The 17,524-nt window shown below is 49.6% G+C and overlaps 1 protein-coding gene and 1 non-coding gene across 4 annotated transcripts in view; one reads left to right on the top strand and one right to left on the bottom strand.

The window, feature by feature from the left end:
• The window catches only part of plekhh1 (pleckstrin homology domain containing, family H (with MyTH4 domain) member 1), a 285,350-nt gene that overhangs the window by 13,157 nt on the left and 254,669 nt on the right, over positions 1-17,524 (top strand). For 2 of the 3 annotated variants that reach the window (XR_011937303.1, XM_072486189.1), the window contains exon 2: positions 13,433-13,610. Coding sequence is in view for 2 of the 3 variants with exons in the window: in XM_072486189.1 (XP_072342290.1) it covers positions 13,485-13,610 (126 nt within the window). In the remaining variant the exon portion in view is untranslated. Of the gene's footprint in view, positions 1-13,432; positions 13,611-13,633; positions 13,712-17,524 lie in introns of those variants that run through there. The other variant, XM_072486190.1, reaches the window with a different exon arrangement.
• On the bottom strand, positions 9,361-9,467 carry LOC140408127 (U6 spliceosomal RNA). Its single transcript, XR_011940044.1, has one exon. It is a non-coding gene; the product is annotated as a U6 spliceosomal RNA (small nuclear RNA).

Here is a 17,524-nt window from a genome sequence, read left to right as displayed (position 1 = left end):
TTGAAGAATGTTACTTGAAGAATGTTATGTGATATGACAGGACCTGGACTGCGAGAAATTAAAAGTTGCAGCCTTCTATTCAGTAAAAACGCATGGCAGGGAGTTTGGATGGAAATGTGCAGCAGGCCTGTCTTTTCCAGAGCTTTGAAATGATCACTTTCAGTCATAGTTTTACACCATTCATTTGGTGAAAATGATTAGCACCGAGTACATTTGGAAGTCCACGGAATGTTGGTCATTTTGTCCCTAGCGATGGGTCTCTCTTGACTCTTGAGCTCCCAACCTGCAATTCTGGCACCGTGACAGCCTCTCAGCCACTGAGCAGATCTGTTCTCTTGCTCCCCCGCCCCCCCCCTATCTCTGCTGGACTGTGTTTGATTACCGAACCTTGTCTTCATGTGTCTGTCATGCAGAAAGACAGTCGATCCATTGTGCGCCGATTATTCCAATTAACATATGGTCTGTGAGCATTGAATTGTGGGACAATGGCTGGAGATGGTTGGTTAAGTCAGGGCTTTGTGAATTTAGCCCCTATATGTGAAATTGACTCTTCTAATCTGTCTGTATGACAATAGCAGATTCATCTGTCCAGTCCCCTACTAGATTTACTCAGAGGATCCTTCAAGTGTGACCAACCCTGGAGATATGTTCACCCGTTGCCACAGCAGGAAAGGCCTCATCTGTGCCCTTTCCGCCCACTCGCCATTTTGATTTGGCCTCAATTAAAACACTTTGCCCTTGTGTCACCCACTCTATGGCCTCACTGTCCCTCTCTCTTTAACCTCCTCCAGGCCCCCAACATTTTGGAATATCTGTACTCCTCCAGCCTCAGACACCTTTCCCTCATTTTCACTGCTTCACTTTTGATAGTAGCACCTCTAGTTGTCCATTTCCTCAGATCTGTAATTCCCTCCCGAAACATCCCGATCTCTCTATCTCTCCCTCCACCTGTAAAGCCTATCTCATGATCACCTGACCAAATGTCACTTTGCAGAGCTGAGAACATTCCTGTGAAACACCTTGGGACTTTGAACCATGTTCAAGGTGCCACGCAAATACAACAGCTTGCATTTATATAGCACCTTCTAATGAGGAAAACATCCCCAGGCTCCTCACAGTGTCATTATCAAACAAAATCTGACATTGACAAAAAAGGAGACATTTGCAGGAGGTAACCAAAATCGCTGAAATGGATAGAGAGATGGAGAAGGTTCTGGAGAGAATTCCAGATGCTGGGGTCGAGACAGCTGAAGGCATGGCTGCCTATGGGAGCGCGGCTAAACATGTGGGACATGTTCGTGGCAGCCATTTTACACAGATCATGTATCCCCCCACCACCCCACAGCAGCAGTGCAAGTCTCTCTTTCACTCCCCTCCACCCCCCCCCCCCCCCCCTCCCCACCCCCGCCAGCAGCAGATCAAGTCTCCTCCAACAGCCATGTGATAATGACGAGCTAGCCTGGAAGAGTGATCTTAGTTGAGGGTTAAGCATTGACCTAGTCTTCTTCATGGTGTGCCAAAGGACCTTTTATGTTTACCTAGCTGAGAGGGAAGACAGAACCTTTGCTTGATATTTCACCTGAATGGAAGCACATCATCAGAACTAGTTGAAAGTATGAGATTGAAATAATATTTAGAATGCTCAATATTTATACCCCATCTCCCCAGCTTAAACCTTCACTCCCTCCACCATCTGGACACAGTGGCAGCAGATGGTACCATCTACAAAATGCAGTGTAACAATTTGTCAAAGCTTCCTCGACAGCACCTTCCAAACATCGCAACATCCACCATCTAGAAGAGCAAGGACATCAGGTGCACCACCTGCAACTTCCCCTCCAAGCAGCTCACCATCCTGACTTGGAACTCTATCACCATTCCTTCACTGTCACTGGGTCAAAATCCTGGAGCTCCCTTCAGCGGTGTGAGTGCACCGGCATCAAATGGACCGCAGCGGATCAAGAAGGTGGCTCACCACCGATGTCTCAAGGGAATTCCGGGATGGGCAACACATGCTGGCCTTGCTCGGGATGCCCACATCGCATGAAACAATAAAAAGAAACGCTGGCCTTGCACATATCCCAAGATTGTTTTTAAGAAAATATATCTGCAGTGGGATTTGAACCTAGGACCTTCTGAATGTGAGGAGAGGACATTGCCCAAAGCTGACACCAGCTACATAGGTTTCCTTACTATGGTCCCTCAAGTTTCCTTTTATTAAAATACATTTTTTAAAGTGCCCAATTTTTTTTTTCCAATTAAGGGGCACTTTCCAATTAAGGTGGCCAATTCACCTACCCTGCACATTTTTAGATTGTGGGGGCGAGACCCACGCAGACACGGGGAGAATATGCAAACTCCACACGGCCAGTGTCCCGGGGCCGGAGAACCTGGGTCCTAAGCACCGTGAGGCAGCACTGCTAACCATTGCGCCACCTTGCCGCCCTTACTCCCTCAAGTTTCCACATGGGATAGTGGCCACGGTGTGTTCATTGTTGGTTGTGTTGCTCTGTTTCGGTCCCAACAGCATCGCCAATACTGTGGGTATTTCTATTTATCTTAGTGAACCACAAGCCTTCCCTTATATCGATCAAATGACCACAACCAGTTAGTTAGTTCAAAAGATGGATTGAGTTAGCTCAACATGCAAACACAATATCTACTACGAGTTAATCTACACCTATCAGCTACAATAACCTATACTTAACTTCAGGGCGACCGGCACTGTGCAAATGGATAAGGCCTTTATCTGGATTTCACTTGGCTGATTCAAAGAAAGTGGTTCTGTCTCTGCTGGGCTCATCCGTCAGGTAGCGATCGTTGGTCGTGAACTTAGCTGGCTGTTCCTGCTGCAATTGGGTGGTACAGGCCGGATCCACAAGAGACAGAACCCATGGCTGTGCTCTCTTTTATCCCTCTGGAATTTCACACTCTTTGGGGCGGTCCTTAACCTTGGACCCAGTAGTTCGACAGGGCTCTGATCACTCTCTTCGATTTCGGCCAATAAAGGGGCGAGTGCCTTGGTGGCTGGGCGGGTCTGTTATAACCTGCCTGCTTACCATTGGCTGGGGACTAATGACAATCCCACAATCCTGTGGGAGTATGAGCTTCCCCAATGAGAGGGGCGGAGAAATCATTAGCAGACTCCCTGTATAAATAAAGCTGGCCAGTTTGGAACCAGCAGGAAGGAGTAAGCAGCAAGCGAGGTTGCTGCTTCTGCTGCTGTTGCTGTTGTATATATAAATGTTATTGTAAATAAATGTTATTTCTTTGTATCCTTGAAACTCGTGCTGGATTCTTCGTGGCCCTCACAAAACTGGCGACGAGGGTTAAAGTGAATAGATGTCCACACTGCTGAAGCCACCTCCCTGGATTTTTGTTGGATACAGGTTGGAAGTTGTTTTCTATTACACCATGCCTCTGTACGGACGTTTGGATGTTTTTGATGCTGCGCTGGAAAGCTGGAACCAGTACGCACAACGGATGCATTACTATTTCCGGGCAAACAATATCACCGAAAACAGGCGCCAGGTGGTCATATTGCTCACCGCCTGCGGCCCACATACGTTTGGGGTGATTAGGAGCCTTACGTACGCAGCTGCGCCGGACACCAAAATGTTTGATGAACTTGTGAATTTAGTGGGGCAACATTTTAACCCAACCCTGTCCACGATAGTCCAGCGTTACTGGTTTCATACCGCTGAGAGGACTACTGGAGAATCCCTTGCCGACTTTCTATCCAGGCTACGCAGGATTGTGGAGTACTGTGACTATGGTGAGACCTTGTCAGAAATGTTACGCGACCGTTTGGTTTGCGGTATTAACAATGCGGCCACACAGAGAAAGCTGTTAGCTGAGCCAACATTGACTTTTCAACAGGCCATTCAAATAGTATTGTCCCGAGAGAGCGCAGAGCGAGGAGTACAGGAGCTACAGGGAATGGAAGTGCATGCCTTGGGGCTTAACCCCTTCCGTCCGAAAACGTCCCCCCGCACTCCTGCGGTACCTTGGGCGAGGCGACGTCCGGATCGACGCCAGTGGCCGTCGGACATTCCTCCCCGAAGGGAGCCTTCTCCAGAACCAATTGATGAGGAGCCATGTCCGTGTCAGACTTGTAGGCGCCGACCCCGTCGCGGACGCCGGTCCTGGTGGCGCCAGAGGCGCTGTCATTCCGACTGAAACTGGGACCAGCCCAGCGGCCGTACCTTCCATGTGGATGAACCTGCGGCGACTACTCCTGAGGACGTAGAGACGGAGGATGACTGCCTGCAGCTGCATTGTGTGGCAGCTCCCTGTGTGGCCCCCATTAAGGTGACAGTACTGGTCAATGGTCACCCGCTTGAGATGGAGTTGGACACTGGCGCAGCGGTGATCGCCCAGAGGACATTCGACCGCATAAAGCAGGGTAAAAAGACCCTTACATTAACCGACACACAAGCCAGGTTGGCCACCTACACGGGGGAACCATTGGACATTGCAGGAATTACGATGACTCCTGTTGTTTATGGACGCCAGGTGAGGCGTTTCCCACTTATCGTGGTGCGCGGCCATGGGCCCAGCCTGTTGGGTCGGGACTGGTTGCGCCATTTGCGGTTGCAGTGGCAGCACATCCTCCAAACAGTTTCTGGAGGGTTGACTGAGGTGCTAGTACGATACCCAGATGTATTCCAGCCCGGCTTGGGGAAAATAGAAGGGGCCGTAGCCCATATCCAAGTCGAACCAGGAGCCACGCCGTGCTATTTCCGGGCGCGCCCGTGCCTTACGCCTTGCTCGAGAAGGTAGAAGGGGAGCTCACTCGTTTGGAAACTTTGGGTATTATCATGCCCGTCCGTTTCGCTGACTGGGCAGCACCAATTGTACCTGTAATGAAGCCAGATGCCACAGTTCACTTGTACGGCGACTATAAACTTACAGTGACTACGGCTTCCCGACTCGACCGATATCCAATGCCTCACATAGAGGATCTCTACGCGAAGCTTGCAGGCGGACTCTCGTTCACAAAATTAGATATGAGTCACTGTAGACGCCTACCTACAGTTGGAGTTGAACCCTTCCTCCCGACCATATGTAACGATTAATACACACCGGGGCCTGTATGAATATACTCGTTTGCCTTTTGGAGTATCCACTGCCTCCGCTATTTTTCAACGCATTATGGAGGGCATTTTGAGAGGTTTACCGCGTGTCGCTGTCTACTTAGATGACGTTTTGATCACAGGGACGTCGGAGCAGGAACATTTGGAAAATCTGGAGGCTGTCCTTAGACACCTTTCGGAGACAGGAGTCCGTTTACGTTGCACACAGTGCGTCTTTCAGGCAAAGGAAGTAGTCTACCTGGGTTATCGGGTGGACTGCGAAGGTTTGCACCGAGAAGGTGCGCGCGATTCAACAGGCCCCCGCCCCGACTGACACTTCGCATCTTCGTTCTTTTCTCAGCCTCGTAAACTATTACGGGAAGTTCCTCCCCAATCTGGCAACTACGCTGGCTCCGTTGCATCTTCTGCTAAAGAAAAATCACACCTGGTTTTAGGGTCAGCCGCAAGAAACCGCTTTCCGGCGGGTAAAACTACAATTGTTGTCGTCTGGGTTACTAACCCACTATGATCCTGGGAAGCCTTTGCTCGTCACATGTGATGCATCCCCGTATGGTATTGGGGCCATCCTGTCCCACAAGATGGAGAACGGGGCCGAGTGGCCGATAGATTTCGCCTCCCGCACATTTACTGCAGCAGAGAAAAAGTACGCACAGATCGAGAAGGAGGGCCTGGCAGTGGTTTTTGCGGTGAAACGCTTCCACCAGTACGTGTATGGCCGCCACTTCACTATCGTGACTGATCATAAGCCTCTGCTGGGACTTTTCAGAGAGGATAAGCCAATACCGCCCATTGCTTCTGCACAGATCCAGCGCTGGGCTTTGTTGCTTGCTGCATATGAGTATTCTCTGGAGCACAAACCAGGTACGCAGATAGCGAATGGCGACGCACTGAGCTGATTGCCTTTATCGACCGGCCCCATGTCGACCCCCACGACCGGTGAGGTGATTGTAACCCTAAATTTTATGGACACCTTGCCTGTCACGGCATCACAGATCCGTGAGTGGACCCAGACGGAGCCAGTCCTGTCAAAGGTTCGGCACATAGTCCTGTATGGTGGGCAGCATAGACAGCTCCCAGGCGAGTTGCGGGCATTTTCCTCCAAGCTGTCAGAATTCAGCCTGGAAGACGGCATCCTCTTGTGGGGGACGCGTGTGATTGTCCCGGAAAAAGGACAGGAGCTGATACTAGCAGACTTGCACAATGGGCATCCAGGTGTGACCAAAATGAAAATGTTGGCCCGGAGTTATGTCTGGTGGCCAGGCCTCGACACCGACATTGAGAAGGTGGCCCAAAATTGCTCCGTTTGTCAGGAGCATCAGAAGCTTCCGCCGGCCGGTTACTGGGAATGGCCAGAGCGGCCTTTTTGCAGGCCCTTTTCAAGGATCCATGTTCCTTTTATTAATCGACGCCCAGTCTAAATGGCTAGAGGTGCATAATATGCTAGGCACAACGTCCTGCGCAACAATTGAGAAGATGCGTTTGTCTTTTAGTACACATGGCCTCCCTGAGGTGCTGGTCACGGGTAATGGCACTCCATTCACCAGTGAGGTGTTTGCGAGGTTCATGAAGATGAACGGCATACGCCATATCCGCACTGCCCCTTACCACCCGGCTTCAAATGGGTTGGCGGAGCGGACAGTGCAGACATTCAAACAAGGCCTAAAGAAGCAGTCTTTCGGGTCAATGGAAAAGAGACTGGCTCGCTTTTTGTTTTCGTATAGGACCACCCCCCATGCGGTGACTGGGGTAGCTCCCGCAGAACTCCTAATGGGCCGGAGACTTCGCACCCGCCTTAGTATGGTTTTCTCGGACATTGGCGCCAAAGTATGCCGCACACAAGAACGGCAGGCACAGGGATTTTCTCGGCATCGGCCGATTCGGCAGTTTGTGCCCGGTGACCCAGTGTTCGTTCGCAATTTTGCCGGTGGTGCCCAGTGGGTCCCTGGCGGAATATTTCGCCAAACGGGCCCTATATCTTGCCAGGTGCAAGCCCAGGGTCTTCTCCAGCGCAAACATGTAGACCACGTTTGGTCCAGAAGACTATCCCTTCCAAGGATTCCCCGCCCCCGGAGCTAATTTCTACCGCCGCAGAGACCAGAGACAATGGAAAGTAGTCCTCACAATCGTACTCTGGTGCCTCACTCAAAGCCTGTGCAGGTCGTTACAGAACCGCACGGAGATAGAGACGCCGAGATGACGGAAGCAGCAGGCTCTGACTCCGAGATGGAGACACAGGACGCATCAGAGGGGGAATCCTCGGGCCCACGGACCGTGGATGTACAACCGTCACGGCGTTCATCACGGAAGTGCCGGTCTCCGTCTCGTTACACGCCGCCCGATCCAGCGCCTCGTGCAAATGGTGTCCGGCCTGCAGCAAAACAAGTCCGACGCCCTCCTTCACCAGGATCGTCGGTGGATTCCTTGGACTTTGTGGGGGGGGGGGGGGGGCGGATGTTATAACCTGCCTGCTTACCATTAGCTGGGGACTAATGACAAATCCACAATCCGGTGGGAGTATGAGCTTCCCCAATGAGGGGGGCAGAGAAATCATTAGCAGACTCCCTGTATAAATAAAGCTGGCCAGGTTGGAACCAGCAGGAAGGAGTAAGCAGCATATATATATATATATATATATGTTATTGTAAATAAATGTTATTTCTTTGTATCCTTGAAACTCGTGCTGGATTCTTCGTGGCCCTCACGAAAGGGTCCTTAGCGGTCATTGACCTTGGCAGTTGTGCTTTCTGAGTAAGGGGAGTGGCTGTAGCTGTACCGGTGCTTGATTGGAGTTCTATTGTCCTGGGAGAATGGGCCATTAAAATGCAAACGAGCAGGGGTTTTGATCAGGTCTGGTTACAGGTCAGGCTGTGTCGCTGTCTGAGTCCTGGGTTGGCCATAATTCACATAGTCCTTTGCAGGTGGCCATCTTAGATGGCTGCAATTGAAGTGCAGAAACATATCGGATTCAAGCCCAATCTTTTTCCACATATTAATTTTCAAGTCAGAAATTATAGGATTGAGCAAAGGATTTAAATGAGCAAGACAGGAGAACCATACACAAAAGTGAAAGAAGCCTAAATATAAACAAAACAGGAAGGGAGAGCATTGGATATCCTAAACAAAGGAAGGGCATAAATGACCAAGGAATAGAGTGGAAAAAGTGGTTAAAAATAAAGTGAGAGGAACTTGTATTAAAAATAGGTTGAAGTGTGGAACATTGCACACAGTGTCTGTGATAAAGTGGGGGGCAACTGGAGACGATAATACGTGTGAGGAACCAGATATAGGAGGGATTACTGAGATGTGGCTGTGTGGGTGGAAATAATAGACAAAATGAGATTAATCACACTAATAAAGGTAACCTACAAACGAATCAGGCAAATTAATTAAAAACAGGCAGCAACCATGAAGTGGGATTTTAGCTATCCTGATATTAATTGGATAGAAGACACACGTAAAGGGGATAAGGGAATGGAGTTTCTACAACATGTACATTCCTTTCTCATTCAATTTGTAAGAAATCTAACAAAAGAAGAACACTGTAGAATGGGGAATGTACAAGGGCAGATAACAGTAGTACAAGTAGTTGGAAATCTAGGTAATAGTGACCATAATTTAATATGGTTTAGGATAATAATTGAAGAGGACATGATGAAAAGCAAGGCTATAGATTGGAAGAAGCTCATTTTTGAGAGGCTGAATTGGAAGTGGGAAAACAAATTGGACAGCAATATTGGCAAACAATTATGTACAGCACTTATGGGAAAAATGTAAGTGTTTTGTTTTATTTATTTATTCATGGGATGTGGACATAATTGGTAATTGCCTGGCCACTTGTGTGGCACGAATACAATTTGCGATTATCAGCCGAAGCCTGAATGTTTCCCAGGTCTTCCTGCATGCAGACTCACACAGCTGAGTTACCTGAGGAATTGCAAATGGGACGTCCGAGTCCAAGAAAAGTAGAAATCCAAAAACAAACGAAATACTAATGGTACTACATAAAAATGCAAAGGAGAGATTGAGGGTCGGGAAAGAGACAGGCACTAATATGTGGACAGAGAAGAGTACAGAAATTATGAGGGAGGTTAAATGAAAGGAGTGCAAGGAGAAACTATGGAATTAAAACAACATAAAAGTAATTAAATATTCTACAGGCACATAAATTGTTGAAAAGCTGTGATGGGAATGGGACCACGAACAGATGGACTTGTTAAAAATTATAGACCCTTACTGTGAAATGATCGGATCTGCATATTTAAATCATCTCTTTTAACGCTTCACGAATTTGCATGTCATGCTTGCGCAGGGGCCATGCTAATCTTCTCTGTATCGTTCCAATTTTAGTATATGTGCTGCCAAAGCGAGCCCTGCATATTTAAATCATAATTTAATTAAATATGCCAGAACTGTTTGAAAGCTGATTTTCCCAGCTCCCGGTATCCCCCCCCCCCCCCCCCCCCCCCGGCACCCCCACACGCTCACAGCCGACGCAGCGTGAAGCTGGGGGGAATCGCTACTGTCCTCCATCACCGGAGATCAGACGTGATGCCCATGTCGGGGGTGGGGGGGGGGGGGGGGGGGGCTCGGAGGGCGTTGTAGCCCCAGGTGGTCGGAGATGTAGCAGGTCAGTGTCATGGCACTGCCCCTGGTACCCTGGCAGTGCCAGATAGGCACTGTCAATGGTGGGGCCTGAAAGGGGGTGGGACATGAAGGGGTGCTATGAAAGAGAGAACCATGAAAGGGGGATTTGACAACCCCATAGTGGGGTGTCCATACCTCGGCGGGGAGGGGAGAGGGCGCAGGCGGGCGCGGGGGGAGGGCAGGCGGGCGGCGCTGGTACTGGCATTTTGGTCGGATGGCCTGATGCCAGCAAGAAAGGGGAGTGGCCAAAAGGGAAACCCATTGGAGGGCCCTGCTACCAATGACCCTATGAGGGAGGAAGAGGGAATTTGTTGCCGACGAGGATGGTGGGAAGGGAGGCTGGGCACTGAAGCCCCGATGCCGGCGATGTTGGTGGTGGTGGTGGTGGTGGGAAGGGGGGGGGGGGGGGAAGCCTTTACTGTGCCCTTGTTAAAATTGACACCCCGATCTCTATGAAGCCAGGCTGCGGATACGGGGCCCTGCACTTCCGGTCGGGAGTCCGCGCAAGCGCACCCGTGCGACATGGCGGACTCACACCGCGGACCATGATGAACGAAGTAGGTCCCCCCCCCCCCCCCCGAGATCGCGCGCAGCTGCGGATCGGTGCCGCCTGATCGCTCGCCTGGCCGTCTGTGAGGCTGCCCCGGTGAAGGATCTCCCGCCCCCACCAGGGCGGTTACGGACTGAGTCCGCCGGCCATTCCCGACAGGCAAAACTAGAACCACACCGTCGGGAACTCAGCCAGTTTTCCTGGACTGCAGGGACCTTTGTCAATGGCCCCTTACCATCGCTGTGTAGACCGCGCGGCCGCGATTCGTGGCGATTCTCTGGGGACCGGATATCGGTGTAAATGCCCATTCTTCGCCCCCGCGCCGATCGCGATTTCGGCGCGGAGACTCGGAGAATCCATCCCCGTGTTCATCAGTCCAACAAATTACAAGACATGAATAAACTTGCAGACTTGAGTTCGGAATTTCAACGCTGACAAGTGTCAGATTGTACATTTTGGTGAGAAAAATAATTGAGCCACAGACTACTTTGAAAATAAGCTAAAAGAGGTATGGGAACAAAGAGATCTTGGATTACAAATAAATCACTAAAATAAGGAATCAGGTGATTAAGACCATTTAACGAAAAACAAACCAAGCACAATGGTTTATTCTAGAGGGGTCGAACTGGAAGGTGGAGACATTGTACTCGACTTGTATTGAACCTCGCTTAAATCACACTTTCAATATGCACTTCTGAGAGTCATAGTAGAAAAGGCTAGAGAGGCATTGGAGAGGATACAAAAAGGATTTACAATGATGGTGCAACGGCTGTGACATTATACCGCCAGGTACAAGATGAACAGGCTAGTTCTTGAAAAGAGTGAGCTGAGCGGGTGACTCAATAGAGATCTTCAAATATATGAAAGGCTTTGATAGAGTAGACACAGAGGGTGCAATGTAACCAAAAGGAAAGAGTCCTTTCTGGGCAGAATTAGCGGGGGCTTGTTGTAGCGGGTTCGACCCCGCTATCTAATGGCACTCTGTTTATTTTTAGCCCCCTGGTGGGAAAGCCCCCCTTTCCCTCCCTGTCCCCCATCCCTCCCTGTACCCTCTCACCTGTCCCCCTCCCCTAGGCTGAACTTAGCGGCATTTCCTGCTTTCCTGCACTGATCCGGCAGGTGGAGCTCCGACGTGCAGAAAGAGATCGGGACCCTATTTTTAAATGGGCGCCCCCCATCTCGTGACTCCCATCCCCTCCCCCCCCCCCTGATGCAACCCCTAGACATCCCCCAATGCCCCACCTATAAAGGGGTCATCGATCTTGCCTGCACCCCACCTCAAGCATGCAGTGTACCCCCGGTACGGGCAAAATTCCAGCCTGGCACCTTGGCAGTGCTCCTGAAACCTGGCAGTGCCACTTGGGCATCCTGGCAGTGCCAGGCTGGCACCTAGGTGGTGCTGCCAACGTGCCACCAGGGTGCCACCCTGCCTGGAGGCCGACCACCCGGGGGCCTCCGATCGCCTTGGAAACCCCCCATGCATCGCACCGCCTGGTCCCCATTGTGGGGACTAGTACTGAACTGCACCTGATAGGGGACTCCTCAGCGAGGCCAATAGATACCAGGTGACCGTTCGGTCCAGCGTCAGCATGGTGAAGTGGTGAGACTGGATCCTGCCCACACAACATCTCGCGAGATCTGGTTAGATCTAGTGAGGCATAATGGCTGTCGGGAATATCTGGGGAGACCTCACCTGGGATCTACCGGCCGCCTCGCGTTCCGGTGCCGGGAGATCGAGGCCGGTAGATCGCGCCCAGATGGAATGTTTCCTCTTGTGAGGAAGAGCATAACTGAAGGCCATCGAAATCACCAAGAAATCCGACAGGGACTTCAAAAGAAACTTCTTTACCCAAAGAGTGTTGAGAATGTGGAACACGTGACGACAGGGAGTGGTTGAGATAAAGGACATTGATGCATTTAAGAGGAAGTTAGATGAGCATTGTGGGGAAAAGGGAATAGGGGTTAAGCTGGTAATTGGATGAGGAAAGACGGGAGGACTGATTGGACCAAATTACCTGCTTCTCTGCTGTGTGTTCGGTGTATTTTTGTGATTTTATAAACTCTTGACTGATTGTTCTCAGGATGCTGAGGTAAGCTGTAGAACCTCAAACTATCTATGTGGCTAAAATTTGTCAACGTACCGGCTTTTGCTTGTTGCCCCTGGCTGGTGTACATGACCGAGTGGCACAGTACATGGTCCATTGTAGCCACTGAGGCTCCCCGGGCACTCCTTTCCATTCTTGTTAGATGTCAGTCAGTGAATAGCGGCGCGGTTGCACAGTGGTTAGCACTGTTGCTTCACAGCACCTGGGACCCCGGTTTGATTCCCAACTTGGGTCACTGTCTGTGCGGAGTCGGCATATTCTTCCCGTGTCCTCCGGACACTCTAGTTTCCTCCCACAAGTCCCGAAAGACGTGCTTGTTAGGCAAAATGGATATTCTGAATTCTCCTTCAGTAACTCCATTGCAGTGTTAATGTACGCCTACTTGTGAGACGAATAAAGATTATAAATAAAGATTATTATGAATAGCATTCTCACCTCTGAATTGGAAGGTTATGGGGCTGGTAGGGCAGCAAGGTGGCGCAGTGGTTAGCACTGCTGCCTCACGGCACCGAGGAGCCGGGTTCAATCCCGGCCCCGGGTGACTGTCCGTGTGGAGTTTGCACATTCTCCCTGTGTCTGCGTGGGTCTTACCCCCACAACCCAAAAAGATGTGCAATTGGCCATGCTAATTGCCCCTTAATTGGAAAAACATAATTGGATACTCCGATCCTCACGCCGCGTGTTTCTTGGTGGCTCACTGCTTGCTGCCGGCGGCATTTCGTTTCCTGCTGCTTGTCAGTGGGATTTCCCATTGAAGCCACCCCACACCGCCGGGAAACCCACGGGCAGTGGTGCGCTGCCAGTGGGAAAAGAGAATCTCAACGGATGTGGTTTCTTGTCCCAACTCGGTGACTTGAACATAAAGTCAGACTGGTGCTTCAGTGCAGCTGAGGGAGTGCCACAGGAAGGGGGCTGTCGTCATTCAGATTGAACTGAGGCTCTTTCTATCTTTCCTTTCTCTCGTAACAAGGAATAAACTCCAGTTGTCATTGTAATCTCCATTCAGGCGCTGGTTTTAACGGGTGCTTTGTTTGCAGGATTGAAGAACCTCGAGGACGTGCATCTCACCACTGGTGAGAGCTAGTTACCATGGAGACAGTGACGGAGAATGGCAGTGGTGGCTTCAGTTGGCAGAAGCGGTGCATGACACTGGAGTCCCAGCTCTTCAAGTTTCGGCTGCAGGCAGGCAAGATTCGGGAGCTGTTAGCTGAAAAGGTGAGCAAGGAGGAACACAAAGAACTCCCAACCAGAACGGTTCGGTTCACCCAGTGCGCTCTTCACTAATTTTGAACCGCATTCTTTTTTTTTTAAGGATGGTAAGTCAGGTAAATGTGTGAATGCACCAACTTTCTTGCTACTTTGCCCCTCTCCTGCAATGATACAGCATGGAATGTGACTATTTGGCTCATCGTGCCTGCACTGGCTCTCTGCTAGAACTCCCCAAATAATCCCATTCTGCTACTTTTCCCCACAGGCCTGTAAACCTCCCTTCACACAGTCATCCACTTCTCCTTTAGAAGTTAGGATTGAAGCGGCTTCCTTCACATTCTCAGGCAGTGCATTCTAGAACACAGCAACTCTGCTGTATAATAAGACATTTCCTTCGGTCACCTTTGGCTCCTTTGCTAATCATCAGCCACCTGTGTCCTCTGGTTATCCACCTTTATGCTGACTGAAAGAGTTTCTCCTTATTTACTCTCCCAAACTATTCACGGTTCATGATAAGTCAACTCTGCAGGAAATCCTTTTCCCTGTTTATTTTCTCCCCACGTTCTACATCCTGGGGAACACTTCCCTCCTTTCCGAGAGGTTGGTCAGATTGTTGTTGCTGTGCCCAAGGAAGACCTTTGTGATAGGGATTGCATAAAAGTTTGATAGAATGTGACACCCAGCCTGGGTCAGCTGCCCACTCCATGGAGGCAGGCAGCCGATTAAGGTAATTGTGGACCCACTTCGAGATGATTTTGCACCATTTCTCCCGCCGTTGCAGCGGTCACTTGCTGTGCGTGGTGGCTGCCAGGTCATCCGAGACATTACAGGTTGGGTGGCCATCAGAGATTGAGATTCCATGCCCCAATGACGGGGCCGCAGGGGTCAAAGGCTTCAACTCCATCCATCTCTAATCTTGGGAAGAGGTTTTTCCCCCCCAGCCCAATGGCTCTACCAGAATCAGACCTCTTTATTTGTTGATTTCTCTGCAAGAGCGCCTTCGTTGTCTCTTTCCTGGCTCAGCGATACCCTCCTCTCCTGGCCTGGCATCACTGTGGAGTCTCTTTGGGCCTCCTGTTTTCCTGGCTCCTTAAGTAGCTGCCTCCAGGAAGATTGCAACCAACCGCCACGACGGCCACATCCAGCCCGGAATTGAACCCAACACCGGGATCGAAACCCAACTGGGAAAATCCGGCCCATGATCAATTGATCCAGAAGCCTAGAGTAAGAATCCAGAGAAGAGAGCAGATACTTGGCATTGGGAGAGGATGGGGGATCCTGCACTCACATTAGCGTTGCAAGCCTTTAGAAGATTTAATTGACAATACCATGATGTTGTATTACCAGGATATTAAATGATGGGAACTGGTTTCATAAACTGGCCTTGAATTCGCTTGAGTGTAGAATATTAAGGAGTGGCCTCACCAAGGTTTTGAAAATACCAACAGAGTTTAGTTAAGTAAATCCAGAGAAATGGATCTCTTCCAGTGAGGAAACCCAGAAAGAGGCAACATAGAGTTGATTGAATTGTAGAGCCGGGTATTTTCAGTGTTGATCGAGAGGCTGTTACAATGTAAACAAGGGGCAGTATGTAGATGAGGACGAGGAAGGGACCTTCAAGGATTGATCTTTGAGAGACATCCAAGGTAATTAAGGTGAGAAAATATGTGCGCACTAGAGACACTTCAGTAACAATTGGATGGACAGAAGTAGAATGTAAACGGGGACAGTTACACTCAGATGGATAATGGAGTTGAGGCGTTTGAAGGGAGATGCTGTGGTTGTCCACCTCAAAGGTTCCAGAGAGATGGAGGTAAAGAAACACATTTGAACCGTAGGCATGGCGGAGCATGCTGATATTCCAATGAGGCCACGCCAATTCAGTAGGTTATATTGAAGCCAATGGATCATATAGAATTCAATGGGACTGAACTGGTTTCCACAAGTTATATGAATCCAAATGTGACTGAGCCAGCTCCTGAAGATTAATTGGAACCCAGTTAAATGTGGTACATATGGAAACCAGTTTTATAGAGTTCACTGGAGATTACCAAAGTCCTCTGGTTAAAATAGCAAGCGAGGAACCTATTACCTCTTCACTTGGACCAGAGATTGGCAGGACCAGGGGCTGGGGGTGAGGGGGGGGGGTTGTTGGCGAGGGGTTAAATTGACCGCTTGCTCCAAGGTTTCTGCGCTGTGAAACTGACTTGGGGATCAACAAACGTTTTTATACAAATGTTCTGGCGGAATCAAATCTTCTTGAGTCATCAGGCAGGACCTGGAGATTTAGTGGTAATATTCTAATAAGTGCAAGGGGTGTGGTGGGCTAAAGCAGGAAGACATGAGAGCGTGTTCTGCAGGATCGGAGGGGCAGTCTTGCTGGGTGGTAAGGTTAGATTCTTCCAGAAAATAACTTTGATAATCTAGATTTGCGGGGGCACGGGGCACAGTGGTTAGCACCTCTGCCTCACAACGCCAAGTATCCGGGTTCAATCCCAACCTCGGGTGACTGTCTGTGTGGATGTGTGGAGTTTGCACTTTCTCCCCGTGTGTCAGCATGGGTTTCCTCCGGGTGCTCCGGTTTCCTCCCACAGTCCAAAGATGTGCAGATTAGATGGATTGGCCACGCTAAATTGCCCCTTAGTGTCCAGGGATGTGAAGATTAGGTGGTGTTATGGGGATAGGGTGGGGGGGGTGGGCATAGGTGTGCTCTTTCAGAGGGTCAGTGCAGACACGATGGACCGAATAGCCTCCTTTTGCACTGTAAGAATTCTCTGATTTGGACCAGCACCCCAAACTTCTCCATCCACAGTTGTACCCTAAGTCTGACTGATAGTGCAGTTGTGCGTTTCGATGTCACAGTGGCTAATCACGTTACACTTTAACTATGTCTTGTTAAAATTGTGTCCGAGATCAGACTCTAATTTTCTGTTCATGTAGGTTAGCCTTTCATTCAAAACCTCTGGCACCTGTTTTTCTTAATAGCTCTGGATAAGACGTACAGTATTCTGGAGACCAGTCAACCGTGCTAGTCAGGTGTCAGTCTTGTCTCAGTGGCTTCTCTCTGAGTCAGAAAGTCATGGGTTCATGTCCCACTTTGGAGATGTTTCATAAAATTTCATTCTCAGGATATGGGCATCTCTGGCAAGGCTTTTTATTGCCTACCGCTAGTTGCAGCTGGCTTGTAATGCAGAACAAGGCAGCAGCGCGGGTTCAATTCCCGTACCAGCCTCCCCGAACAGGTGCCAGAATGTGGCGGCTCGGTGCTTTTCACAGTAACTTCATTGAAGCTTAATTGTGACAATAAGCGATTATTATTATTATAAAGTGCTGCCGTCTGTTGCTGAAGTGTTTCCTTGGTGCTGTTGGGTAGGGAGTTCCACGATTTTGACTGTGACAATAAAGTGGTAGAGAGGGGCAGCACGGAGGCGCAGTGGGTTAGCCCTGTAGTCTCACGACGCCGAGGTCCCAGGTTCGATCCCGGCTCTGGGTCACTGCCATGTGGAGTTTGCACATTCTCCCCGTTCTGCATGAGTTTCACCCCCACAACCCAAATGATGTGCAGGTTAGGTGGATCGGCCACGCTAAATTGCCCCTTAATTGGAAAAAATGAATTGGGTACACTAAATTTATAAAAAAATAAATAAATAAAGGGGAAGAGATATATATTTAATACATGTGATACATGGTGTAGTGCAACTTAATAATAATAATAAGAATAATAATCACTTATTGTCACAAGTAGACTTCAATGAAGTTACTCTGAAATGCCCCTAGTCACCACATTTCGGCACCTGTTCGGGGAGGCCGGTACAGGAATTGAACCTGCGCTGCTGGCATTGTTCTACATTGCAAGCCAGCTATTTAGACTGTGCTAAACCAGCTTGGAGGTAAAATGGATGAGAAGGTATTCCATAAAC

Source organism: Scyliorhinus torazame, chromosome 2 (assembly GCF_047496885.1).
Source record: "Scyliorhinus torazame isolate Kashiwa2021f chromosome 2, sScyTor2.1, whole genome shotgun sequence".
Lineage (NCBI taxonomy): Eukaryota > Metazoa > Chordata > Chondrichthyes > Carcharhiniformes > Scyliorhinidae > Scyliorhinus > Scyliorhinus torazame.
The sequence above is the reverse complement of the archived record's forward strand: the minus strand, read 5'-3'. Positions and strand labels throughout refer to the sequence as shown.